This window comes from Danio rerio, chromosome 2, assembly GCF_049306965.1.
Source record: "Danio rerio strain Tuebingen ecotype United States chromosome 2, GRCz12tu, whole genome shotgun sequence".
Taxonomy (NCBI): Eukaryota; Metazoa; Chordata; class Actinopteri; order Cypriniformes; family Danionidae; genus Danio; species Danio rerio.
In genome coordinates this window covers 6,496,050-6,523,855 of record NC_133177.1, presented here as the reverse complement: position 1 = coordinate 6,523,855, position 27,806 = coordinate 6,496,050, and the positions used below count along the sequence as shown (strand labels likewise).

Below are 27,806 nucleotides of genomic sequence, written 5' to 3'. Positions count from 1 at the left end.
CGACATGTCCCCGGGAGTCTGCTTTCCATATCAATCTTGCATAGTCTGAATTTACAAGGAGAGGATGCAGGACTGAACTGTGTAGGCTACTTAATATTGAGGAAAAGCCCCAATTGGAGAGGCGAATGTCTGCAGCCCCGCCTCCGTTTTCAGATAACTCCGTTTTCCCCCATCCACACTGAGACAGAGCAGCGTTTCAACCTTTCCAAAACGCTCTGATTTCGGCGCTCGAAAACTCGGGTGTAGTGTGGACGAATGCAGTAACCGTAGCAAAACGTATGCATTTTCAAACTAAAACGTATTAGTGTAAACAGGGCCTAAAAGTAAACTGCAGTTCTGAATAAACTGTGGCCATTTTTATAGTTTTATTCCACCATTTTAATATGTTAATGGAAAAAATTTGATTACAATATCGACTTGGATATTAATTGTGCACACACTACACACTACACAGATTTCTGATGTACTTCCATGCTCTGTTGAAGGCCCGAGGATGTACATGGAGATTTGGCGACCTTTGAGTCTCTGCTGCCCCCTCAGGCCAGCCGGAGAATTGTGGCCCAAATGTTTTGGAGGTTGCTTGGTAAGATTTTGGAGACAGATTTTCAAACACAGTTCAGTACTAAAAGCAGGTGACAAACAACAAACAAAAAACATCATTTTAATCACGAAATAAACAATGAAATGAAGACCATAGCCGTTTTTTAATGGAGTGGAGGAACAACATCAACTGCCATCCAAATGTTGCAGCAGAAATTGAGACTCATCAGACAAGGCAACGTTTTTACAATCTTCTATTGTAGAATTTTGGTGAGCCTGTGTGAATTGTAGCCTCAGTTTCCTGTTCTTAGCTGACAGGAGTGGCACCCGGTGTGGTCTTCTGCTGCTGTAGCTCATCTGCCTCAAGGTTGGATGTGTTGTTTGTTCAGAGATGCCCTTCTGCAGACCTCGGTTGTAACAAGTGGTTATTTGAGTTACTGTTGCCTTTCTATCAGCTCGATTCTGGGCCTTCTCCTCTGACCTCTGGCATCAACAAGGCATTTGCGCCCACAGAACTGCCGCTCACTGGATATTTTCTCTTATTCAGACAATTCTCTGTAAAACCTAGAGATGGTTGTGCATGAAAATCCCACTAGATCAGCAGTTTCGGAAAAACTCCTATACAATAGAAAATACAACGTTCAAATTCACTTAAATCCACTTTGTTCCCCATTCTGATGCTCGCTTTGAACTGCAGCAGACCGTTTTGACCATGGCTGCATCCAAAACTGCATACTTCCATATTATTCACCTTATTCTCCGCCGATGAGTGGGCACTGCCATTTGAATCTTTTTGGCTTGAGACTTCCGGTCTCATTCACTTCCATTCATTTTTTTGAGGTTAAAAACTGCTCATTACGCTGCTTGATGTTGCAATTTGATATTTTATTATTATATTATTCTACTTGGTCTGTATAGTCATGCAAACATTTGTTTGTTGAGCAAGTAGTTTGTCTGTTTTCTGCCATTTATTATTCCTAGTCATTTCTCCCATAGGCGAATGAAACGGAAGTTCTAAGACAATCGCGAAAACAGGCGCACTTCCGCATTTTAGAATAAGGTCAATACAGTATGCTAAAATCAGTATGCTAGCCGAGTAGTATGTCCAAATTCATAGAATTCTAAAATCAGTATGCGAGAAATACCCGGATGACTTACTACTTCCGGTGAGATTCTGAAGTGCACATTCCATGCACGCTGCGCTATCCCATGATGCCCCGAGAGGGAATTCATAAATAGGACTGAAACGACGCAACTGACGCAGGTAGGTTGACAAAATGGCGGATGTAGTACATCCGAATTCCATCCATACTTTTCACATTCATACTGCACAGAACGTACTTTTCTAACGGCAGAGTAGTACGTTTAAAATCAAATGCAGTACTGAGTAGTAGGCGGTTTCGGACGCAGCCCATGTCTACATGCTTAAATGCATTGACTTGGTGCCATGTGATTGGCTGATTAGTAATTGGCGTCAACGAGCAGTTGCACAGCTGTACCTAATAAAGTGGCTAGTAAGTGCAAGGAGTATGAGTTCCTGATCAGCACGATGTTGTTTAATGTCTCCGATAATGCCTAGAATCCCATTTATCACCTTGTTAGCAACCATATTTCTTAAAAACTCATCAGAGGGGTGTAAGTGCTGTGTTTTAAGCTGTTGAATTACACGTGAATGTATTTTGAGTTTTTACAGACCTTATTAAAGTGCTTCAAACAAAATCCCAATCAAAAAACCCATTGACTCTGAGACGATGGAACCAGCAGTGCTAAAACGCTAACTCGATTCTTGGTTTTTGCATACAGTTTGACAACATGGTTCCTCCGCTCTAACATTTGACTTTTTCTTAGAGATTTTAAAACTTCTATAAAAAATCGAAAGGCAAATCAAGGTTCCCAAACTGGCATCTCAAGGATTTAAGAAGCTGTTGACCATTAAATATGTTATCACTGACTTGCCTGCTGAAAGTTTTTTAAGGGAGAACAAGGTGACACTTATCAGGTAGAGTTGATAGAATCCCACTGCTGTCTCTGTTTCTTCACATGACACCTCACCTGCTGGATGACAATACTAGTGTGAGCTTCAACACCAGAAATAACTAAATCATTGCGATCGCAGTACTTAATTTAGAGAGAAGTGCCATCTTCTGGAAACTGAATCTGTTTTGTTTTGTGCTTTCAGAGGAAACGGTTGCGGGGCAGGTGACAGTGCGACAGGACGAGCCGTACGGTGACATCATCATTGCACAGCTATAGAGAGGCTGAAAACGGCTGATGACTTTCTGCTGTTCTCAGCCAAACTGGTATGTGGATGCAGATTCATGTGCGTTATTATATCAGTGTTCGGGTTTATAAATTTTTAGGGTTTATGACTTTAGTAATGCGTATGGTTTAATAGATTTTGTTTTTGCTGACTTAATAGTGTCATGTTTTATGACCTATGACGAGTTTTGTCTTTTAAAAGAATCGAACAAAAGGGCATTTTCTGCAATGTTTTCTATACATAAATTCATTTAAATTGTTTATGATTTTTAGGAATTTTAAGGGGTTTATGGGTTTATTTTTTAGGGTTTATGTTATGATCTATGAAGAGTTTTGTATTTTAAAATAATCAAATTAACATCATTTTCTGCAAAGTTTTCAATATTGAGGTAATTATATTTTTTAGCACATTATTTCAGTTTTTATCAGTATAATAAATGTTGTTCAGTGTGTTATTTTATATAATGTATATATTTTACATGAATTAATGCTTTTTTTATCATTTTTATGAATTTGAAGGGTTTATGACTTTAGAAATGCGTAACTTTATTGATGGTTTTATAGATTTTGTTTTTGGGGACTTAATATTGTGATGTTTTATGATCTATAAGAGTTTTGTATGTTAAAAGAATCAAATTAACATAATTTCTGCAATGTTTTATATATTGAGGTAATGATATTTTTTATTAAACTACTCCAGTTTTTTCAGTATAATAAATGTTGTTCAATGCGTTATTTTACACAATGTATATATTCTACATTCTAGCAGCTTCCAGATGTGTGTGTGTGTGTGTGTGTGTGTGTGCGTGCGTGCATGCGTGCGTGTGTGTGTGATCAATGGAGAACCAGAACAGGTGTGTGTGTGTGGTGCCTAATGGGAGTTGTAGTTCATATAGTGGCAGAATTGTGGTCTGAGTGAAAGTGAATGCTCTCCAGTGGTGATCGCGACACCTACAAAGGTTTTTTATATTGAGGTAATGATATTTTAATTAAACTATTCCAGTTTTTTCAGTATAATAAATGTTGTTCAATGCGTTATTTTACACAATGTACAGATTCTACATGAATTAATTCTTCTTTTTATCATTTGTGTGAATGTTTAGGGTTTATGACTTTAGTAATGCGTAATGTTATTGATGGTTTAATAGATTTTGTTATTGCTGATTTGAGGTATTTTTTGATGTATGAAGAGTTTTGTCTTTTAAAAGAATCAAATTAACATCATTTTCTGCAATGTTTTATTTATTGAGGTAATGATATTCTGTTATTAAACTATTCCAGTTTCTATAAGTTTTAGGGGTTTTCACCTTGATTGTGATAGGACAGTGGCAATTTATGGATTGGAAAGTGTGGGGATCAGAGATAGGGGAAGGATTGGCAAAGACCTCGAGCCAGGAATCGAACTCGGGTCGTCGTGAGCGTCGCGGTGCTATGCGTCGACGCACTAACCACTAGGCTAATATATACAATGTATGTATTTTACATAAATTAATTATGTAATGCGTAACGTTATTGATAGTTTAAAAGATTTTATTATTTCTAATTTAATATTGTGATAATTTATGATCTATGAGTTTTGTCTTTTTCAAAAAATCTAATTAACAAAAAGTCATTTCCTGCTGTTATGAAGTGGATATTAACAAGGCCAAGGCAACCCGGTGTGCTGAAAAATAGTTGGCTAAACCGGCCGGGTTAAAGGGTTTAAAACAAAGACAGACGTTCTGGCACGGAAAGCACATTTTCAAAGCAAACTTCAGCATTGTTTTTCAGATAAACAAGAAGGTTTGTTTAGCATGTTTCTGAAATATCTGCAAACATATTATGGAACTTTTATGCTTTAATAGAGACAAAAACTTTAAAATATTATGTTTTCGTAAACAAAAAAAAGTGAAACATCTCCTTTTATCATGCTATTGAGCTTGTGTAAATTCAGTAAAATAGAAGACTTTACATACACAAATGTTTTTCTTCTTTTATTACAAACTTTTATCTTTACAGCTTTGTCTCAACAACACAACTGTGCAATATATATTTATCGGCTTATTTCCGTAAATAAGTTTTGGCACAACGTACAGTAGGCACTAGGTTTACCACAAATACCAGCGCAGACAGAAGTGAATATGCTAAAACACATTTCAAGACACGCGTCATACTCTTCATAAGCCATCTGGACAGTCAAACGTTGTCATTGATATCAAAATCACAATTCAGCTCAACTGCAAATTTGTACTCTAACTAAAACACCATGACATAAAAATTGAAACAAGCTGGAAAATCTATTTTGCGCAATGTAATTTCAAAAGACCAGAGATCATTTTCTAAACCACGAGCTGAAATTTATTGTGGAAGAAAGGCTTTACATTGCAAAAAAATACTTAGAGTTTTTCTAGTCGTTTCTAGTCTAAACATTTTAAAATTCAAGAAACTTTTTCTAGACAAGGAAAAAAAATGTTTTGTTTTCATACAAAAAAGTCAAAATTAAGTGAGTTTTTCCTGAAAACAAGCTAAATATTCTGCCAATCGCCTAAATAAAAGGATCTTATTTCAAAGCGAAAACCAGATTATTTATCTTACCCTATTCACAGATTATTTTGCTTGTTTTAAAGTAAAAAACTAATTAAATTTTTATTTAATATTTCTAAAAACAAGACCATTTTTCATCTTGTCTTTAAAATGCTTCTTGATTTAAGAATTTTTAGATATTTCAACTAGAAATACGTCAAACTCTCTTGCTGCATAAAAGAAATTAAATAGCTTGTGTGGATATTCAAGAAGTTTTCAGACCTTTCAATAATTAAATAGTCTACAATAGTTAAGGAGAACCAAATAGTTCTGGCATAATAATAAGCAGTTCCTTAAGTACATTATGCTCTGTTAAAGGGAAAACAAATTCAGGCAAGTTGTATACTCAGCAAACCCTCTAATTTTAACATACAAACTCTACATTCAGTATTTGAAGTAAATTTTAAGACCTTAGCCAGGATAGCTTCATATTTAATTTTTGACATGGCCGCCCACCGAGCAGTTTTTGTGTTTAATAGATGTCTAAATACATCTAAACAGATCCATTTATTCATTTTCCTTCAAGTCCTTTTATTCATGAGGGTTTGCCACAGCGGAATGAACCGCCAACTATTCCAGCATATGTTTTACACAGCGGATCCCCTTCCAGCTGCAACCTAGTACTAGGAAACATCCATACACACTCATTCACACTGATACACTACGGCCAATTTAGTTCATCCAATTCACCTATAGCGCATGTGTTTGGACTGTGGGGGAAAGCGGAGCACCCGAAGGAAACCCACGCCAACACAGGGAGAACATGCAAACTCCACACAGAAACGCCAATTGACCCAGCCGGGACTCAAACCAGCAAACTTCTTGCTGTAACACGACAGTGCTTACCATAGAGCCACCGTGGCACCTAGACTTTACAATACAGTACAACTTTACAGAACAATAGCCCAAAATAGACTAGTCATCAAATACACAGATCAGACATGTGTAGTCATTCATTCCTGTCTACTTTTGGACTGTTAGATTAGATTTTCACTGAGGGCCAAAATTAAACCTTGCTTCAGCCAAGAGATCTATGTTTAGACATCTATTATTATATTCTTGCTATGTGTGAAGGATCAGCTGATTCGAAGGTTATCACTCGATTAAATGGCCGTTATCAGTGGTTATCAGCTGATAGATATGGGCTAGTAGAGGCCTTCTGCGCCTACTGGTAGCCTACTGGCTGCTTATCATCCATCCGCAAGGTTAATCAGCTATACATATTTATATTATTTATTAAATTCACCATTAATTGTATTTTATTAATGTCTACCCCTACGCCAACCCTAAACCCAAGCATCACAGTAATGTAAACACAGATCTGGAGTCTTCTCTATTAGGCCTCGTTTACACTAATGCGTTTTAGTTTGAAAACGCATAAGTTTTGCTACGGTTACGCCATCCGTCCACACTACGCTGGAGTTTTCGAGCGCCAAAAAACGGAGCGTTTTGGAATCACTGGAGAGGCTGTTTTTATTCTAAAACGCTGCTGCTCCGTCTCATGTGGATGAAGGAAGACATCTGAAAACGGAGGCAGGGCTCCCGAGATTTGCTAGCTGATTCCCTTATTCATCAAGCCCCTATCACATGACTATAACACACGGCTTTTACGCTAAGGGAAGACAACAGACCAGCCTTCACTGTAAACAACAACATGGACACAGAAATAGGAGCGTTGTTTGCACTATTGTCTGTTTTAGGCGCCGTTGTGCAGTTAAACTCTGCCTTTGTAACTACAGCAGCGGCATATATTCGCTAGATTTTGCATGCCCAGAGTGCGCGAATGGTCACGTGATATACATTTTTGGAGAAGTAGTGTGGATGGCGATATGTTCAGAAACGCTAGGTGAAACGCTAGTGTGGACGCGGACCGTTTTTTATCTAAAACGCCGTTTTCAAACTAAAACACACTAGTGTAAACGGGGCCTTAGTACAGCTGATTAACCATGTGGATGGATGATAACAGCCTTCTGAGCCTACCATTAGGCGCAAAAGACCCCTACTGACTCATATCTATCAGCTGATAACGCCCATTCAATCAAGTTATAACATTCGAAGCGGGTGAAAGGATACAACTGATTGTACCATTTTTTGTAACAATATACAGATGGACAAAAGCTCTTTCTGAAGAAAAAAGTTTACATGATGTCTTTGGATTTTTAAAACGTACGGATGACCTTATTGTCAAAGCGATCACTTGGATCTGCAACATCCTCTAAAAAGTAGTGTAATGCCAGTAGTTTAGTAAAACAAATAAAAGCCAAAGTAAAACAAATAAGACTTACTCCAGAAGAAAAAATATGATCGGAATTACTGTGAAAATTTCCTTGCTTTGTTACACATCATTTGGTAAATATTTGAAAAATAAAATCACTATTAATTAATTGACTTCAACTGTATATCAGGTGTTACGGTTCTTGGTGTGAACATGTATAAAATCAGCCCTTCACATCCTCCTTTTCCCCCATGCTAAATTTAATATGGTGGCTAACCTGACTAAGAAACAAATCATCTCTCATCTTAACTAAACACCGGTTATATTAAGGAACTGTGCAGTTTTTAGCTTCGAATATGACTAAAGATTCATTCTATTGTATGAAACCCATACATTACGTAACCATACCATAAAATCAAGGCCTTCTGGGAACCCTTAAAATCCTCCTTCAGAGATCCAGCGTGAAAGCCGTCTGTCAGTCGAATCATACCAATAACTACAGGAATCAATTGCCTGAGGAATCAAATACTGAAATGGTGGAATTCACTCTTGCTAATAGGTGTATCTGGACAAAGGCGTGTCTTCAAGAAGATCATCCTGCACAAAAGCAAATGCATTTTTTTTACATACATTAATGTGAATTTGTAAAACATGCCACACAACATTTAGAAAATATGACCAACCACTGCTGTGTAGATCTACAGTTGAAGTCAGAATTATTAGCCCTCCTGAATATTTGTTACCCTAATTTGTGTTTAACAAAAAAATAGATTTTATGAACACACTTCTAAACATTAAGGGCTCTATTTAACAAAATAAGTGCAGAGTCTAACTTAGACTAAAAGCATTAAGGATGTGTCTGAATCCACTTTTTCTATTTTAAGGATGGAAAAACACGCTCTGTGCCCAGGAGCATGGTCTAACAGGGTTGTGCTTATTCCAACCCGGGCTCATTGTGGAAACGTAGCCCTGCGGACGTTTCTGCGGACCGCGAGATACGTCCCAGGAGGTACGTATTCGAGCGGTTTTTGTTTTCGCGGATCCGCGAGAGGCCGCTGTGCGCGCTTTTTCGCGTCTCGGGCACCTCTCGGGAGCGCGCGCCGTTCTCGCGCGAAAAGCTGCTGGAACGGCCGACTCAGCCGCCCTCCTCTTCCTCCTCCTCCTTCCCTAAACCCAAGCGACGGTTTGCAAAAGCCGTCCAGAAAAAAAAAAAAGCAAAAGCTCTCGTCTTCGATTTCGACCGCGTTTTCGGATCCCGCCCCGTTCTCGCCCTTATTTTTTGGATTCTGTTGTTCGTCTTACCTGATTTCCGGAATCACTGTTCCCCGGACTCGATCCCGGTCGTCGTCCCCGCGGCCGGCTCCTCCTCCTCCTCTGGGGCCTCCGCCGACGCAACGCTGTGAGCTAAGCGGACAAACTGGTTGCATCGGGAAAGCCCTCCACTCGGAGGTGAGCCGTCGGCAGGCGAATGCGAAGAGAAGGGGCGGAGCGGCGCCACACCGCCTTGCAGCGTTCGCTTGAAAAAAAACTAAACTCGTCCGTACGTACCTCCGGCTACGTAAATCGCGGTCTCCAGAAACGTCCGCGGGGCTACGTTTCCAGAATGAGCTTGGGTGGGCTTATTCCTTTAATGAGTTATGGGTAGGCCCACCTGGAATCTGATCGTGCAGATTTTTGGCCCATCATTAACTCTGTTTATTTACTTGAGCAAATGTGTGTAAATCTATATTTATTCAGTTTTTTTATTAATTTCAGTAATATTATTGACTAATGTGAAAATGTTCATCTGATTTATGCACAATGCAGTTAGTACAGAAAAATTTTCTGTCTTTTACTAGATATATTATTTGACAAACTTGCTTTATTTACCAAATAAAGTGAATCTAATTGGATTTGCATTTTAAACATTAAATAAAAGTTAAAAAGATATTATTTTTGATTTCATATGATAAGGTTTTAGTTATGATACTCCCAAAATAATTCCGCAGAAATCTGCAGACTTTTACCAAAGTTCTCCGTAGAAATAGCAAAAAACGTCTGCAGATTCCGTCTGGCCATAGTTATGGGTTTGTTTTAAACAAATAGAGTCTCAGCTCTCATTCCCTTTAAGAGTTAGGTGCGTCACGCCATGGCACATTTGCTATTTACATGGCGGACTTTGTAAGTGGAAAAACTGGATGCTTTATTAGCGCTACTAACAGTTAAACAGACCATCTGTGTGAGAATAAAGAATAACCCTCTTTCATTCGGCCTCTTTACTTTCTCTTTACTCCTTTACTTTTGTGGAAAAGAAAACGGTGGACTTCGCTGAAGACACCCATTAGCCTACATAATTAATATCATTTGTTAAGCGCAAAGATTTGTTTCAAAACTACTTCTAAATTCAGTTCTAATTTCTAGCAAACTAATAAATGAACAAGAATAAGGAAGTGTGGTCAAAAAACTTATCCAAACACACGTGCTGGTCTTATGCCCCATATGGTGATGCAGATGTCTCCAAAACCCAACAGGAGGACAAATCTTAACTTGTTTTTATTAAAACAAATATAAATATACATATAATAAATAATACTGCTGATAATAATAACATTATACAAATGCAGAATGTCATGAATAAACTAAAACAATGCATGGAGGCATGAAGGAGGCATGAAGGATGCGGTGTTTATATCTGTGTAAAAAATTATAGTTTTTGTAACATTTTAATCCTTTAATTTTTTTTCATCTGTCAAGATATTTGCGTGTTGCTGTACATCCTGTCTGTATTAAGCAGTGTGTTAAAAAAAAAAAAAAAACTCTATATAGTTGTCAAAGCGTGAGACTCACCATTGGCAGATCTTGAAGCCGGTGGAACTCTGGATGTTCGCTCCGCTGGCGAAACCTAAGGAAGAGCACGGCTGAAACCATGGCAGTGCAGATGATAAAAATGGTGACCAGAGCGGCCAGCAGGGGGTCCAGGGGGGATGCTGGACGGTGCTGAACTTTCCCAGATTCTGAAAGATGGATGGATTGAGTAAAATCTCAGTATCATCACTACTATCATAGGAACTAATACAACTGAAGGAACAACATGTATTGAAGGAACATAATGAACAATCCTCCCTATGGTGCATAGTAGGGCTGCACAATGTATTGTTTCAGCATCGCAATAGGCCTTTTTCACAGACGGTCGAACACACATCTGGTACAGCGATAGTTGCGTATCGATACCTCCAGCCGAAGCAATGGAGTCAGATACGCTAGTTTTTACTTCCTCTTTGAAAACTTTGCCAACATTTACCATTTACAGCGGATGTTTATTGTCTTGTGGATCGCTCTACACTCTAAACTTAATTCAAGAGTTCACACTTAGCTGATGATTGATAATAAAGCTAGTTTGGCGTGCTCTCCCGGGAGAGAGCCCTGAGCTTATAAGATCCTCGAGCCCTGGGCTCCCTCCCGTTGCAAGGTGAGAGGGGAGTTTAAGCTCAGGTAGATCTCGATGACTCCCCCTCTTGCTTGTTGTAGCTAACTGTCAGATATGGATGCGGAAAGGTGTATTCAGAGTTTAGCTAAAGTATTTGGATTAATTGTTTAGAATGCCGTCTGGTTTGGAAAGGAATTAAACCAGGGGTATTCTTGCTGTGAGGCAACAGCGCTAATCGCTGGCCACCGTGACGCCCGTTTAAAAGGAGGGAAAGTAGGGTTGGGTGGGGGAGTTTCTTCAAGACGAAGATATTGAGATGAGAAAAGTCTGGTTATTTATAGTGAGTTAAGGATTGTCTGATAGGATAATCAGTCATTAGATAAAGTTGGAACAGCTGTGAACAATTATAAGCACGTGATCCTCTCGAAATTTGTTTATAAATAAACTTCACTAAATGATATACGTTGTTTCATGTAGCTATGTAGCTACATATAGCTACGCAAAGAAATAGTAAAGGTGCAGGTTCCCTCTCATCAAACATTTATACATCGTATATTTATTATACATTTACATTTTATACATGTATTTAAACATTTACTATTATAATGTATATTACATACGTTACCTCCCTTATATCTCTTAACGGTTTAAAACTACTCTTGAGCCTACGCTATGATAAAGGTATCACTCATTCATTTTCTTGTCGGCTTAGTCCCTTTATTAATCCGGGGTCACCACAGCGGAATGAACTGCCAACTTATCCAGCAAGTTTTTACGCAGTGGATGCCCTTCCAGCCGCAACCCATCTCTGGGAAACATCCACACACACATTCACACACACACTACGGACAATTTAGCCTACCCAATTCACCTGTACGACATATCTTTGGACTGTGGGGGAAACCGGAGCACCCGGAGGAAACCCACGCAGGGAGAACATGCAAACTCCACACAAAAACGCCAACTGAGCCGAGGCTCGAACCAGCGACCTTCTTGCTGTGAGGTGAAAGCACTACCTACTGCGCCACTGCTTCGCCCTATGATAAAGGTATCTTTCGCACAAATGTAAATACCCTTTTCTAAACCATGCTAATGTATGGATCGTCACCCACCTTCATAATTAAAAATTTAATTTCTGTGGATAAACGTATATCCTTTATTAAGTTTAGAGTGTGGAGTGATAGAATGTCGGTCCACAAGACAATAAACATCCACTGTAAATGGTAAATATTGGCACAGTTTTCAAAGAGGTAGTGAAAACTAAAGTATCTGACTCCATTGCTCCGGCCTGAATTATCGATACGCAACTTTATCCGATGTGTGTTCGACCGTCCGTGAAAAAGGCCTATGTGCACATCCACAATAGTCACATTGCAGGATCTGCAATGCTAACTTGGGATTATGTCGTTTAGGATTACTCAATCATTCATTTTCCTACGGATTAGTATCTTATTTATCAGTGGTCGCCACAGCGGAATGAACCGCCAACTATTCTGGCATATGTTTACGCAGCTGCAATCCAGTTCTGGGACACACCCATACACTCTCACATTTACACACACAATCATACACTATAGCCAATTTAGTTTACCTAATTCACATAGAGCGCATTGGACTGTGAGGGAATCCGGAAGAAACCCACATGAACACGGGGAGAACATGCAAAGTCAAACAGAAATGCCAGCTGACCCAGCCAGGACTCAAACCAGTGACCTTTTTGCTGTGAGGCGACAGTGTTAACCACTTAGCCACCATTGACTGAACACCCCTGGTTAAAACTATTCCGTTGGGCTAAATGACAGGGAAACATTTGCTATCCACACACCTTGATCTCCCACGTCCAGTTCGGATGGTTCGTCCGGGTCTTCGAGAGGAGCAGGTCCAGTGCTCTTTGAACTGCTGGTTAGGGCGAGCTGAGATGTCTGTGGGTATGTGGGAGTCAATGGTGGAGCGGTTTGTGTGATCTGGGACACGCTACTGGCCGAAGTATTGACGCTCTGATGCCCTTCACTTGGACTGATGGATGTTGGAGCTGTGGATGCTTCTGACTCTGAAATGGTGCTCTTCGGATAAGACAGTGCTGTGCTGCTCACAGAAGAGCCTGCAAGGGATAAAACGACACAGGATTTGTTCACAGGCTTTGAACTAAAACGGGGACATGTTTAAAGGGTTCGCGCAAAAAAATTGTATTTACTGTTTTCTCTCACTCAAGTGGTTCCAAATGTTTATGAGTTTCTTTATTCTGTTTAACATAAAGGAAGATATTTTGTAGAAAGCTGAAAACCGTTAACCCTTGACTTCCATAGTCAGAAAAACAAATATCGTAATAACAAAGATATAACGTTTCAAGAAAGTCAAACAGGTTTGGAACAAATAAAGGGAGGGAATTTTAATGGTTTAAGAAAGAACAGACACACACACACACAAACACACCAACAGAGAAACAGACAGACACACACACATAGACAAAAACACACAAATGCATGCATGCAGCCAGGCATGGGGGGGTGCAGGTGCAGACAGACAGACAGACAGATAGATAGATAGATAGATAGATAGACAGACAGACAGATAGATAGATAGATAGATAGACAGACAGACAGACAGACAGACAGACAGACAGATAGACAGATAGATAGATAGATAGATAGATAGATAGATAGATAGATAGATAGATAGATAGATAGATAGATAGATAGATAGATAGATAGATAGATAGATAGATAGATAGATAGATAGATAGACGGATGGATGGATGGATGGATGGATGGATGGATGGATGGATGGATGGACTGACGCAGACAGACAGACAGATGATAGATAGATAGACAGACAGACAGACAGATAGATAGATAGATAGATAGATAGATAGATAGATAGATAGACAGACAGACAGACAGACAGACAGACAGACAGACAGACGGACGGACGGACGGACGGACACAGAATGACAGACAGATGATAGATAGATAGATAGATAGATAGATAGATAGATAGATAGATAGATAGATAGATAGATAGATGGATGGATGGATGGATGGATGGATGGATGGATGGATGGATGGATGGATGGATGGATGGATGGATGGATGGGCGGACAAAGACAGACAGACAGACAGACAGGCAGGCAGACAGACAGACAGACAGACAGACAGACAGATAGATAGGCAGGCAGGCAGACAGACAGACAGACAGACAGACAGACAGACAGACAGACAGACAGACAGACAGACAGACAGACAGACAGACAGATAGATAGATAGATAGATAGATAGATAGATAGATAGATAGATAGATAGATAGATAGGCAGACAGACAGACAGACAGACAGACAGACAGACAGTAATTGTCCTCTGTTTTATTGTCTGCCAGGCAAAAGCTGTTCATCAGATCTTCTGTTTTGAAGGTGTTTTCTAGAAGTCATACTTAAGGTCTGGCCCGAGTGCAGCAAACCAATAAGTAGATATTCAAGTGCCCTAAATATAGCCGTGTTTCCAGCGAAATGACAGTAGGAGAGACGGATATTATTTACAAATGCAGTCGTGTTCCAAAATGTTACACCCACATCCAGCCTTTATTTACGAAGAGACGTTTGATCAAGTGGGCGGGATGTGGCACTTTCCCAGAGTTCAGTCCTGATTCAGACACATCAACTGCAGTGTTTTATCTTTAGTAGAGGAATACAGCTGTAACACACAGATGAAAACAAAAATGCAAATGCCAGAGCATAAAACCTGATTCGTTGTAGTCATAATTCTGCAATGAAAAGTTAGCACTGGCACCATCTTTACTGTTATCTTAGCTTAAAGTTGAGCAATCTGAAACTTTCAAAGGTCAAAACAATTGACAACACAGTGTTTAACATAAAAAAGATAACCAAATTAAAGAAATTCATACAATTCAATGATTCATTTATTTTCCTTCGACTTGGGTCCCGTTTACATGAATACGTTTAAGTTTTAAAATGGCGTTTTAGAACAAAAACGAACCGCTGAAAACACACATCATGTGACCACACACTCTGGCATGCACTGCAGCGTATGCGGATGGCTGAGCTCCAGGCAGTCAGCGGGTGCTTTGAGCACACCTGTCCAGATAAGAGCAGCGCACGTCAGACAGCTCATCAAGCCTCTGCCGCTTGATCTAAAGTTGTTAAACCTGATATTTAATTTATCTAGTCTTTAAGCACTCTTTGGTCTTTTGAGTCTATTGATTGTTCTCAGGTAATGCGTTTTGGCTGAGCGCAAAGATGAGCTAATATTAATCTATGTAACAATGTGCACTGATTCTGCACATTTGACTGAAGGCTTGCCTTTTCCATAGTGTATAAATGTATTGTACATTATACTTTTTATAATGGCCATTATTGATTTTTGAAACTGATATTCAGTAAAAGACACAGGGTATGTTTCATAATTTTCAATGAAAATGAAAGGAGGCAGTTACAGTGCATCTGGAAAATATTTATAGCGCGTCACTTTTTCCACATTTTTAATGTTACAGCCTCATTCCAAAATGCATTACATTTAATTATTTCCTTAAAATTCTACACACAATACCCCATAATGACAATGTGAAAAAAAAGAGTTTTTGAAATTGTTATAAATTTATTAAAAATAAAAAAACCTGAAAAATCACATGTACATAAGTATTCATAACCTTTGTCGTGAAGCTCTAAATTGAGCTCAGGTACATTCTGTTTCCACTGATCATTCTTGAGATGTTTCAGCAGCTTCATTGGAGTTCACCTGTGGTCAGATCAGTTGATTGGACATGATTTGAAAAGGCATACACCTGTCTATATAAGGTCCCAGGGTTGACAGTGCATGTCAAAGCACAAACCAAGCATGAAGACAAAGGAATTGTCTGTAGACCTCCGAGACAGAATTGTCTCGAGACACAAGGCTTGGGAAGGTCACAGAAAAAATTCTGCTGCTATGAAAGTTCCAATGAGCACAGCGGCCTCCATCATTCGTAAGTGGGAGATGTTTGGAACCACCAGGACTCTGGAAGCTGAGTAATCAGGGTAGAAGGGCCTTAGTCAGGGAGGTGATGGTCACTCTGTCTGAGCTCCAGCGTTCTTCTGTGGAGAGAGGAGAACTTTACAGAAGGACAACTATCTGTGCAGCAGTCCACCAATCAGGCCTGTATGGTAGAGTGGCCAGACTGAAGCCACTCCTCGCCTGGAATTTGCCAAAAGGCATCTGAAGGACTCTTAGACCATGAGAAACTAAATTCTCTGGTCTGATGAGACTAAAATTGAACTCTTTGAAGTGAATGCCAGGCGTTACATTTGGAAAAAACCAGGCACCGCTCATCACCAGGCTAATACCATCCCTACAGTGAATCATGTTGGTGGCAGCATCATGCTAAGGTGATTTTTTTTTTAGCAGCAGGAACTGGAAGACTAGTCAGGATAGAGGGAAAGATGAATGCAGCAATGTACAGAGACATCCTGAATGAAAACCTGCTTCAGAGTGCTCTTGACCTCAGACTGGGGTGACGTTTCATCTTCCAGCAGGACAAAGACCCAAAGCACACCACCAAAATATCAATGGAGTGGCTTCACAACAACTTGATGAATGTCCTTGAGTGGCCCAGCCAGAGCCCGGACCTAAATCCTATTGAACATCTCTGGAGACATCTGAAAATGGCTGTACACCGTCTCTTCCCATCCAACCTGACAGAACTTGAGAGGTACTGCAAAGAGGAATGGCCAAAAAATTCCCAAAGACAAGTGTGCCAAGCTTGTGGTATTAAGTATTGTATTAAGTAAAGTATTAAGCAATTACTTATGTACATGTGATTTTTCAGGTTTTTTAATTGTAATAAATTTGCAACAATTTCAAAGACTCTTTTTTTCACATTGTCATTATGGGGGATTGTGTGTAGAATTTTGAGGAAATAAATGAATTTAATCCATTTTGGAATAAGGCTTTAACATAAACAAGTGTGTAAAAAATGAAGCGCTATGAATACTTTGACGTTGCTATACAATATACGATGCTCTGTATATTAGGCTACCAGCAGAACATATTCAGAGGATCCTGCAAATTTTGCAGTGGCAACTTCTATAAAAACGCTGACTGGGAAATTGTTAATGTAAACATTCACATGTTGAGCTCGTCCAATCAATGCCACTCTAAATATGCAAATAAGGTCATTAACCCAGAGTTTGTAGAGAATGTAAAGTGTGAAACAGAAGCTTATGAATAAATTATGAGCATTGCCAAACATAAATAACCCCGAATTCAGATTACCCAAGGGTTTAAAAAAAGACTTAATTATTTCAAGTGCGAAAAGTCTTATTGTTAGTTCCTGAATACTGATCTAATGTTAATTCAAGCCTTTCTCAGTGTAAAATTGTATGCATTTTTGCTGCCTGCTCTTTCATGTTGTTCTCAATGACAAATTTGTTTTCAAAGCTAAGTTAAGTTGATTAATGACAGCTAGCATTTGAAATTGGATTAGGTTTAATTGCATTAGTCTTGCCTGGTACCGAGGCGGTGTCCATGTTGAGGGTGGTGGTCTGTAAATGCGAGGTGTCATTCTGCACTGCACCATCTTTGGATGACTGTGATGATGGAGATCCATTCGCTGTGACCTCAAAACTTGATAAATCCGTCGGAGGAGAGGAGACCATGGAATCGGCAGTACCGGGTCGTGAATCACTTTTAGGAGTCATGTGATATTCAGAAAGGACTTCGTTAAGCGTAGACGTCCCATCTGTGGATGAGTCTGTTCTTTGACCTTGAAAAGAAGTAGAAAAGATCTGCATGAGCAAATGCTTCCAGCTTGATTATTTTATTTTTGTTAATTTATGTTCATTATTATGTTTATTGTTGTTTTTTTAAATAATCACATAGCTTAGTCACACCTTACAAAAAAAAATTTCAATAGTTAAAAAGGATAGTTCACTCAAAATTGAAAATTCGGGCATCATTTACCAACCGTTGACTTGTTACTAACTCAGGGGCTCGAAAAGGTTACAAGTTCTGTTGTTATGATTATAGTTTAGAGATTTGGTGTTTCTCGAATCGGTCATTCCAACAAACATTCGCAAAATGTGTCGCAAATGTCTGCGATTGCAACTACTTCTCTAGAGCTGTAGTTAGAAGCTAAGTTCATGGCTGTGTTCTATTCCGACTTATCCACAACACCATATTAGTTAAAAAGGACTTACAATAAACAAATGTATTACAATTAACTAACATTAAAGTCTGCTTGAAATAAAAAAAATGCTATGTTTATTTTGCTAGCACACATTGTTTATAATTAATATATACAAGTGCAATCCACTGAAAAACATGTAAGTTTTGGTAATCTTTAATAAACGTCAGACTATTTGCATCCACGTTTGAAGTGGCAATCCTTCTGTTGAAATCAACCTGAGGGCTTCCATAGCAACTGCATGTTAATACCCTTTGTCATCGTTAGTTTGCTATGAGGGATTGATTCGATAAATAAAGCTCCACCCCTACTCAATATTTCACGCCAACATGGTGAAAACATGCAAACACCACACAGAAATGCCAACTGACCTAGCTGGGACTTAAACAAGCTACCTTCTTGCTGAGAGGCAACAGTGCTACCCACTGAGCCACCGTGCCGCCCATTTTTGCTAAATGTATAATACGTTGCTCCAGGTACGTTTCGTTACATGTTTCAGATGACAAATCCACTAGAGGGCGCTGACGCGCTGTCTATATTTTTGTGAATCTTAAATACGTAACTTCGGGTTCGTATATTGTCCTTGTACACAAGGTAAGCTACTGAGCAAACTGCAACTTTTGTGAAGCATCAAATCACCGTCATATTAGCTGTCAAAACGTGCATGACTGCATACATTTTTTATTTAAAAAATCAGTGGAATATTGTCTATTACTATACAAAAATTGTACTAAAGCTGGTACCTTAAAATTGTATGCGTTTGTATCAAAAAAGTCCATATTAATAAATGTTCTTGAAAAGACTTTATATAAAATAAGCCTGCTCTCGAGTAGGTTTGAGCTTCCAGAACTGTGACTATAACAGAAAATCTCTGATGAGGTTTGAAGAATGAAACAATCCTGGATCGTCAATAACCAAATCCAGCTAATTGAGTAATCCATGTACCAAGAACAGATCCTAGGTGGCAACGAATCAAACATGGTAAACAAGTGAAAAGTCAAAAACGCTGGAAGACTAGACAAGGGAAAACCACTTTGTAATGTTAGCAAGTTAACAAGACTCAGCAAAGTATCTGTGAAAGTGAGTGGCGTATCGTCCTTGTAATAACTGATAATGAGTTTCAGCTGAGTGCAAGGAGTTCTGGGATATGGAGTTCAGCAGGAATACAGAAAGTAATCTCCAGCGGAGAAAACCCCTCTGGCGATCACAACAGGTAATAAATAAATTTTGGTGCATTTGAACAAAACAGATTTATTAAATGGATATATTTATTAAAATAATATTTTATTCACTGAACATCTTTAGAAATTGAAAGATTATACATTTAAATTCATGCCAAATATTGGGGGAAAAATACAAGCTACAAAATTTTAGCTAAGTTTTATACATTTCAAATTTACTTTGAATTTTGAATGTTTTTCCCTAACATATAAATTTGGGTGTACTTGTTTTTGGACGGTTATCATAATTTATTTTATTAGATTAGCTCCAGATTTGGCTTCAGTACAGACTAATCTAATGTATATGCACAAATATACTATTGTAAAGCTTCCTTTATAAAACATTCATTTAAATGAGAGATTTGTGAGGGGTGTACTCATATTTGTTGAGAACTGTATGCAGTATATTATACATACTTTTTTGAATATTAATCATTATTAATCATTTGACAGCACTAGTCAATGAAATCTTATTCAAACTGTTACCCAAAAATTCCCATAACAACTGTGCTTAATAAATATGGTCATTTAAAAGGAAAAAGAGCATGAGATTTGATTTGGGTGAAGCCAAAGGATGAACGCTGTGTGTTTTCTCATGCTGATCGGTTACGTGGGCGTTTCAGACCGGATCTGTACAGACGAGTCTAATGGTCACGCAGCGAATCCACAGAACAAAGCAGTTGTGACCTTTACAAGTCAAGAAGCAGCAGAGGAGCAAACAAAGCAGATGAATGGAGATTCTGATATCACACGTGCAGCTTCCTTTTGATGATTTAAAAAACAAAAAGAAAGAAAATATTACTTAATATAATCGTTTATCGTAGCTGACTTATAAGTAGGTTACAAGTTAATGAGTACGTTTTTAAAAGAGTACTCCGGTTTATATGTATGAATTAGGTTTATTTTACTTGGATATCTAAACACTTTAAAAAACAAAAAGAGTATGACATGTCTTACTAAAGAGTGATTTTATAGACAGTTTACATGTTTATGTGTACATGTATGGATCAAAGGAAATATATTTGCAGCTTCTGTATACCTTGCTTTGCCTTTAAAATAAGTTTTAAAATTACTTTGAAAAAAAAAGTCATTACAAGTGTTATCAGTGCTTATTAACAGCAGCTGTTACTGTTGCCTGGTGACAAGATCGTCTCATTTCAAAATGCCCGGTTTGGCCTGTGTGGACTTCGAAGGACTCACCTGTGAAGTCTGCATCCTTCGGCGGATGCAGCCTCTGAAATGAGACACAGCTAATGTCTTTGTTTGTGTTCAACAGAAGAAAGAAACTAATAGTTTTTGAGCAAGGGAAGGGTGAGTAAATAATGACAGAATGTTCATCTTTGGGTGAACTATCCCTTTAATGAGAGAAAGTTGTTATAAATATTGGCTGGGGAGCAAAAATATTTCACAAATTTATTTATTTTTTCTGTTCCCAAGTATATGGTGAATATATAAGCCTCTCATTTTAAAATTGTAGTTTATAAATGAAATTGGTGAATGTCGACATACTTTTCAACAGTGTATGTCTGGATATTGGTAGGCATGGTACGATAACAGTGTTCAAGGTATACTGAGGTTTGGAAAAGTCAAGTTTTTAAACCATCAAAATTTTCTGCTATACCGTTCCTAAGGTATGAGTAAGATTTTTTATTTACATTTTCTTTTTAGGACAATAGTATCTCCAGCAGAAAAGATCTCCAAAGATGCCATTTTAAATTGTAATGAAATCAGCCTTTTTGAATCAAATGAAGACAGCAGAAGTCAAAAATTCATTTGTATTATTTAGCCTGACATGTTTACCTTTCCAAAATATTTTAAATGTTTCCCAAATTAAAATATATTGTGTTCAAAGGGGGAACAGTTTTTGTTTTTTAGTCAAACATTTAAAAAGAATATATTTTAGAGCAGTAATCGTGATACCATGAACCCGTGATATCTATATCCAAGGTTAACATACCATCACACCTTATACCGACCCATGCCTAATATTTGGATAGGTGTGTGATTGGGTATATCGATAATCTTTGTAAAATTCAAAATTACAATAATATTTAAAAGTTTTTACAAATGATCTATAGTTTTTGTTTCTATTCTCAAATACAATTACAATATTTTAAATGCACATAATGTTTAGTAAATATTTTACATAAGAACTATTGAGTTTTTTTTTTTTATTATTACAAAATATCCCTTTAATTGCCCCACCAACAAAAAAAATTGTTTGGGTTGCATTTCTTAATACCTAATATTGCTAGTTAACACACTCTACACTTAACACTTTCTAAAATATCAACCATATGGTAGAGATTGATATGTCGGTTTATGGTAAAAGTACCAAAATGAATACATATACTATGAAAAATCAGACAATAGGATGTGTAAGACCAATTTATTTAAAAACAATCAAAATAAAACATTTTTTAATAATAAATCATGTTTATTTTTTAAAGTATGCAATAAAATATTTCAGATTCTCATTTAACATGTTTTCTTTTCTTTTTTTTTTTACAATAACCAAAATTAAGTGTAGTAGTGCAACAGAATTATGTTTGTTTGATTTTTTTTTTTTCTTTTGTAAACCAACAATGCTGTGTGTGTAAACTATTATTTAAAACAGTGATTCTTTAAATGACTTTAACAGTCATTATTTAAAACAGTCAAAATATGGTATGTTATGGCAGTTAAAGGGAATGATTGTTCCTATTTTAATATTTTCATCTTTGGCATATTTTTACATGCAAACTATCTATGATAACATGTATTTCATAATAAGAGTAGACAACAAAGCAAATTAATGGACGAATGTGTTTGGCTAAATGGATTTATTATCCAGATTTACTGAAACATTTCAAATTATTTCACGAATAAACTGTTGTCATTGTTTTTATTCCTAAATTGTTAACATTTTACATTTACTTAAGTATGTAAAAATATTTTCCTATTCTTTAAATGTATTGTAGCTATTTTAACGTAAATTGTTAATGATAGCATAATATTTTAAAATAGGAGATGATAGATAGATAGATAGATAGATAGATAGATAGATAGATAGATAGATAGATAGATAGATAGATAGATAGATAGATAGATAGATAGATAGATAGATAGATAGATAGAATAAAACAGTAGTGACTCATAAAAAAACATGTAAGGGGAAAAAAAGCCTGACAACACTATAACATTACAGAATTCATGTCGCTGGATTCATGCAGGTATAAGCATACCCTTACCTTTTAAGACAGATAAATGAAGAACCATGGCAGTCCAAACAATAAAAGCGTTTCGAGTCCTCATGGTAAATAAAGCGACTGAACGCGAGCGCGCGCACCGACACCGTGTAGCCTCGCTCTGTGAATCCCGGGATGATTTTTCCGTTAGATGACAGCGGACATCATCATCATCAGAGCTAAAAATATCCCCGAGGGTCTGGGCTTCAGCAGCGGGGTGTGGTTAACCGCAACCTATGCTCGAGAAACGACGACTTCTGTATAAAGACAGCCACGAGTAAAGGGCTTTGGACGTCGACTGTAATGTCAACGGTTTGCGCGTGAATTTGCGTTTGAAGTGAATGACGTGTATCGCCGTCAGCTGTTATTTAGAGCGACCCACGTGTGTGTCAGTGGACCATCCCGTCAGAAATACACACAAACACGCACACATGACCTGAGAGAGTCTACAAACACCCCCTCACAAATTTCCACTCAGGACACAAGGAGCTGAATGTGGAGCGAGCATGACCGCAGAGGAGTTCACGGTGGAGGCAGTGGAGAGGGTGAGTACAGGACCGAGTGGCCAAAAAGAGTCACAAAACACTCAAACATGTGTCCCTCAGCCATTTTTGGACGAGACTTATTAACAATAATCGACTAATAACACTAATTTTCTTCAAAACATATCACTTAAGCTGTCTATATAATGGCAAAAGGCCAGTTGTGTCCTTTACTTTAGAAGCTCAACTTGTCACCAAACCTTTTTTTGCTTGTTCAAACTACTTATTAAATATGAGTTTAACCAATCCAACAGAACCTAATTGTTTTATGTTTAATCCACTTAAATTTGTAAAAATGATTATGTTAACTTAATTGAATAGTGTTGCGACAACACGAAGGAATTGAGTGGAACCCAGCATTTTTACTGTGTAAATAGATAGATAGATAGATAGATAGATAGATAGATAGATAGATAGATAGATAGATAGAATGCGGAGGAGTTCAGGGTGGAGGCAGTGGAGAGGGTGAGTACAAGACTAGTGGCCAAAAGACTCACAAAACACTCAATCATTTGACTTGTTGACAATCATCGACTAATAACACTAATTTTCCTAAAAACATGTCACTTAAACTGTCTATATACAGGGCCGGCGCGTCTATAGAGGCGACCTAGGCGGCCGCCTAGGGCGGCAGTATAGAGAGGGCGGCATCAGCGACACCTCCATCAGCACCCGCGTGTCCTCAGTTATATCCGCGTATAGGGCGGCAGAATTGAGGTCCGCGACACCCGCGCGTCCTCAGTTATATCCGCGCATAGGGCGGCAGAATAGAGAGCACAGTGTCCGCGACACCTCCCTCCCACCCTCCCTCAGCACCCGCGCGCCCTCAGTTATATCCGCGCATAGAGCGGCAGAATAGAGAGCGCAGTGTCCGCGACACCTCCCTCCCTCCATCCCTCAGCACCCGCGCGTCCTCAGTTATATCCGCGCATAGTGCGCTGGAAAAGAGGTCCGTGACACCTCACTTAATTTTCATAACCGGTCACTTTCGTTTTCACATTGGGGTTAAGGGCTGCATGATCGTCCTCTGCCTAGAGCGGCAGTTCAGCTTGCTTTGGCCCTGTCTATATAACGGCAAAAGACTAGTTGTATCATATATTTTAAAAGCTCAACTTCTCACCAAATGATTTTCTTAAATGTATTGATCCTTTTTTTAGTTTACTAAAATACTTAAAAACATTTTGCAAATGAACAGTTGAAATTTTTTTCCCTATTCTTGAACATATTGTTACTATTTTAACGGAAATTGTAAATAATAGCTTAACATTTTGTCAAGAGTGACTGCATACACTCAGAAAATACTTTTGCTGCTTGGTCAAACTACTTATTTAATATGAGTTGAACCAATCCAATTCTTAAGTTTTTTCGGACAACTTAATTGTTTTATGTTCAATCTACTTAAATTTGTTAAAATGATTATGTTAACTTGATCGAATTGTGTTGGAACAACATGAAGGATCCGTCGGTCAGTCAGTCATTCAGTCAGTCGACAGCGGCAGGTGGATGTACATGAGAACAGCAGGCGTGAGTGGCACTCATGTGAGAAATCTGAGATCTGAAAAAGCATACACAGCGGCCTCTGGTGGATTCACGAAAATAAAAACTGCAAAAGAAAAAAAAATGTATTTGGCGCTCTCCAGAAATGTATATAAGGGTACGTTTTCAGAATGAGCCTGGGTTGGTTTAAGACTTCAATAAAAACTGACTAAATAGGGTTTTTTAATTTAATGCTGAAAACAACTCAAACATGATTATAATAGCCTATTATGATGATACCTCTCACACCGTTTAAGCTTTGTTCACTCTGTTAATCAACTATTACTTTATAAAACAATGATCTCAGACACGCAGGCTTTCTTTGTGCTTCCTTTACTTCACATCCATGCGCATAACACTAACGTCACACCTAACCATACATGGTCTGTCAAATCCTCCCATCCTGCTGTCTATCTACATAACATATTGTAACATCTTTTCTTTTTTTTTTTTTTTTTGAACAATGTATACACAGTATTATGTGCACTGTATGCAAGAAACAACATAACATTACAACTTGTGCACAACAGCATAACACTGACGCACTTCTAGTTTTATTTTCAGAGCTGTTGCCTCAGTCAAATCAAGCCAAATGCAGAAAAAAAAATGCGTAGCAACAGTTGGATATTTCCATTTTCATATATTGGAGTGTGACTTTAAATTTTATTGACAAACAACTGATAATTATTCATTCATTCGATTTCTTTTCGGCTTAGTCCCCTTTATTAATCCGGGGTCGCCACAGCAGAATGAACCGCCAACTTATCCAGCACATGTTTAACGCAGCGAATGCCCTTCTAGCTGCAACCTATCTCTGGGAAACATCCATACCCACCCTTTCACACTCATACACTATGGACAATTTTTGCTTACCCAATTCACCTGTACCGCATGTCTTTGGACTGTGGGGGAAACCAGAGCACCCGGAGGAAACCCACGCAAACGCAAGGAGAACATGCAAACTCCACACAGAAACAGCAACTGACCCAACCAAGGCTCGAACCAGCGACCTTCTTGGTGTGAGGCGACAGCGCTACCTACTGCGGCACTGCATCGACAAGCTGTTAATGGTGAACATTAAATTTCATACATAATTCACCCAACATCAATTACATACTTTCTATTTCTAAATAAATGTATTTCACATCCAGATCCTCTCTGCTGAACTCAATTAGTTACTCGCATTTTTGGGATTTTGCCTTTGGAAGAATTTTATCCATTAATATTTCCTAATTAGAAATATTTGCACTACTCACAATGAAGCATCAAACCAACCCATGCCAAGGTGTTAATAACAGTTACTTTGCACCTTAAAACTAGTTCCTCTGCTTTTATAAGAGGACACTTTAAGGGTGAGAATAATCCCTAACACCTGAGTTAAAAGAAACTTGTGATAGTCATACAGCCAAGGGCTTTTAGCAGTAACTGCCAATTAAAGCTCCTAAATAAAGAGACGTAAAACCTGAGGTGAAATTTCATTAGCTTGATTCACTGATTGTAAGCAGAAGCTTTCTGAGGCCTCTGTTTCTTCATATTCCACATAATTCCACCCGAACAGCTGTTTGTAGGAATTTGGTCTCGTAGTTCAACACAATATAGGAGCTTCTGCAAGTGGAAGGTAACTCGATATTGCAAGAAAGCTGTGCTGGTCTAATAATAACTGCCAGCATGTGGAGGATTTGCTGTTTGGTTTATGTTGCTTCCCCATTGTGTCCTGAGATTTCAGATGCATCTATACATTCAATGTCTTCAGGAGAGAAAGGATATGATAATATGTGCACTGCCAATAGCAAAATGTTCTTGAGAGAGTGTCTTTATACTCATCAAGTGTGCGTTTTATCTATGTGATCAAAATATTGTAAAAAAAAAATAATAATGATGTGAAATATTATTACAAATTAAATTAACAATTTTCTATTCCAATGCAGTTTAAAATCTATTCCTATGAATATAAAAAATGTAACATAATCAAAGTTATATTTTAGATTTTATATATATATATATATATATATATATATATATATATATATATATATATATATATATATATATATATATATATATATATATATATATATATATATATATATATATAGGTGGGCATAGATTATTTTTTTCTAATCTAGATAAATCTCAATGTAATCTTGGAATTAATCTAGATTAAAATGGCTCATTTGAATTCTGCCGAAGATCATAAATATAAATCATAACTGAACTAAAAAGAAATGGAATTAAGACATGGAGTATGCTTATATTAGTGGCATTATTGCAGTAAACACTGTAATCAAACTATTACCGTCATGTAGGCCTTTTCGCCATATTTTCCGACAAGATCCACACACTGTCAGTAAAGGACAGCACACACACACACACATCGTGAAATGCAGAAGTTTTTTTCTTTCCATTTGTTGTGCGTTATTAAATTCCATAACACTCTCACCAGTCCTTACTCCTTGTTTGCGTCTAATACCCCAGTTTGTCACGGGGGCATGAATGAAATGTTCATGAGTTAAAGTAAAAATGCCGAACTGCAATTAAAGTCAGTTAAAACTCTTACATGAAAGCACTTCACGTAAACACCTTTATTATATTATTGTCTATTAAAGCAAATAACTAGACCACAGATGTCCATGTAAGCTTAGTTAGTAGTGTCTTCAAAGTAAGTGAAAGATCCAGAAGGGCATCTGCTGATTTGATTCAGAAGGGCACTTTTTTGTCAGATGGCTCACCGGTCAGGTATACATCAGCTTTAAAATATCAAGGTGGAAGTCATCGTAGCTTGCGTAGAACAGACCCAGCTCCCAACCCAATTTTAAGAATAGATTAACGCCGATATTTCTTTTATCGCGCGATAAGAGTCTCACATTAAAACATAATATCGTCATTTTAGAATTATAAGGTTCTATCTGACATTTTTGTCAAAATTTAGTTATTCACATATTCTTATTAAATGACTACAACTTATTGACATTATATGATTTTAAAAAAAAGCTACTTTTATTTAACTTATTTTAATAACTTTTTAAGGCGTCTTATTTAAAAATGTATGTATGCTCTTTTCGATGCCAAAGAAAAGTCCATTGAGGGTGCTTTCACACCTGTGAATCGATTCAGTTGTTCCGAAACAGA

At 37.8% G+C, this 27,806-nt stretch overlaps 3 protein-coding genes across 22 annotated transcripts in view; 2 read left to right on the top strand and 1 right to left on the bottom strand.

Moving 5' to 3' along the window:
* Positions 1–4,092, top strand: part of LOC141377738 (meiotic recombination protein REC8 homolog) — a 63,971-nt gene extending 59,879 nt beyond the window's left edge. For all 12 annotated transcript variants that reach the window (XM_073922916.1, XM_073922913.1, XM_073922914.1 and 9 more), the window contains 2 exons: positions 486–583; positions 2,720–4,092. In XM_073922916.1, the coding sequence (XP_073779017.1) occupies positions 486–583; positions 2,720–2,793 (172 nt within the window). In that variant the 3' untranslated portion in view covers positions 2,794–4,092. The remainder of the gene's footprint in view (positions 1–485; positions 584–2,719) is intronic.
* On the bottom strand, positions 352–22,736 carry si:ch73-344o19.1. 4 transcript variants are annotated; one of them, XR_012390475.1, is made up of 7 exons: positions 22,603–22,736; positions 17,475–17,732; positions 12,808–13,083; positions 10,403–10,569; positions 7,985–8,173; positions 2,497–2,595; positions 577–1,104 (listed from the first exon to the last, which is right to left on the bottom strand). XR_012390475.1 is itself a non-coding variant. In XM_005163253.5 (5 exons), exons 1-5 carry the CDS (start codon positions 22,664–22,666, stop codon positions 8,129–8,131), a joined length of 810 nt encoding a protein of 269 aa, XP_005163310.1. In that variant the 5' UTR covers positions 22,667–22,736; the 3' UTR covers positions 4,760–8,128. The 4 variants fall into 4 exon arrangements, 1 of the variants encoding a protein (XP_005163310.1); XR_012390477.1 differs by having other exon boundaries at positions 642–1,104; positions 2,497–2,592; XR_012390476.1 differs by lacking the exon at positions 2,497–2,595 and having other exon boundaries at positions 352–1,104.
* Positions 22,737–22,841: 105 nt separating this feature from the next.
* The window catches only part of ipo13a (importin 13a), a 31,485-nt gene continuing 26,520 nt past the window's right edge, over positions 22,842–27,806 (top strand). For all 6 annotated transcript variants that reach the window (XR_012390425.1, XR_012390422.1, XR_012390426.1 and 3 more), the window contains exon 1: positions 22,842–23,144. Coding sequence is in view for 3 of the 6 variants with exons in the window: in XM_689593.9 (XP_694685.3) it covers positions 23,106–23,144 (39 nt within the window). In the remaining 3 variants the exon portion in view is untranslated. The remainder of the gene's footprint in view (positions 23,145–27,806) is intronic.

Excerpts from the sequence above, each read along its gene's own strand:
- si:ch73-344o19.1 (XM_005163253.5), bottom strand. The coding sequence starts at position 22,666 with ATGAGGACTCGAAACGCTTTTATTGTTTGGACTGCCATGGTTCTTCAT. Across the intron at positions 10,570-12,807 it reads ACTGGACGTGGGAGATCAAG|AATCTGGGAAAGTTCAGCAC; the intron begins GTGTGTGGATAG and ends TCCATCTTTCAG. Across the intron at positions 8,174-10,402 it reads GGCTTCAAGATCTGCCAATG|GATGATCTTCTTGAAGACAC; the intron begins GTGAGTCTCACG and ends GCTTTTGTGCAG.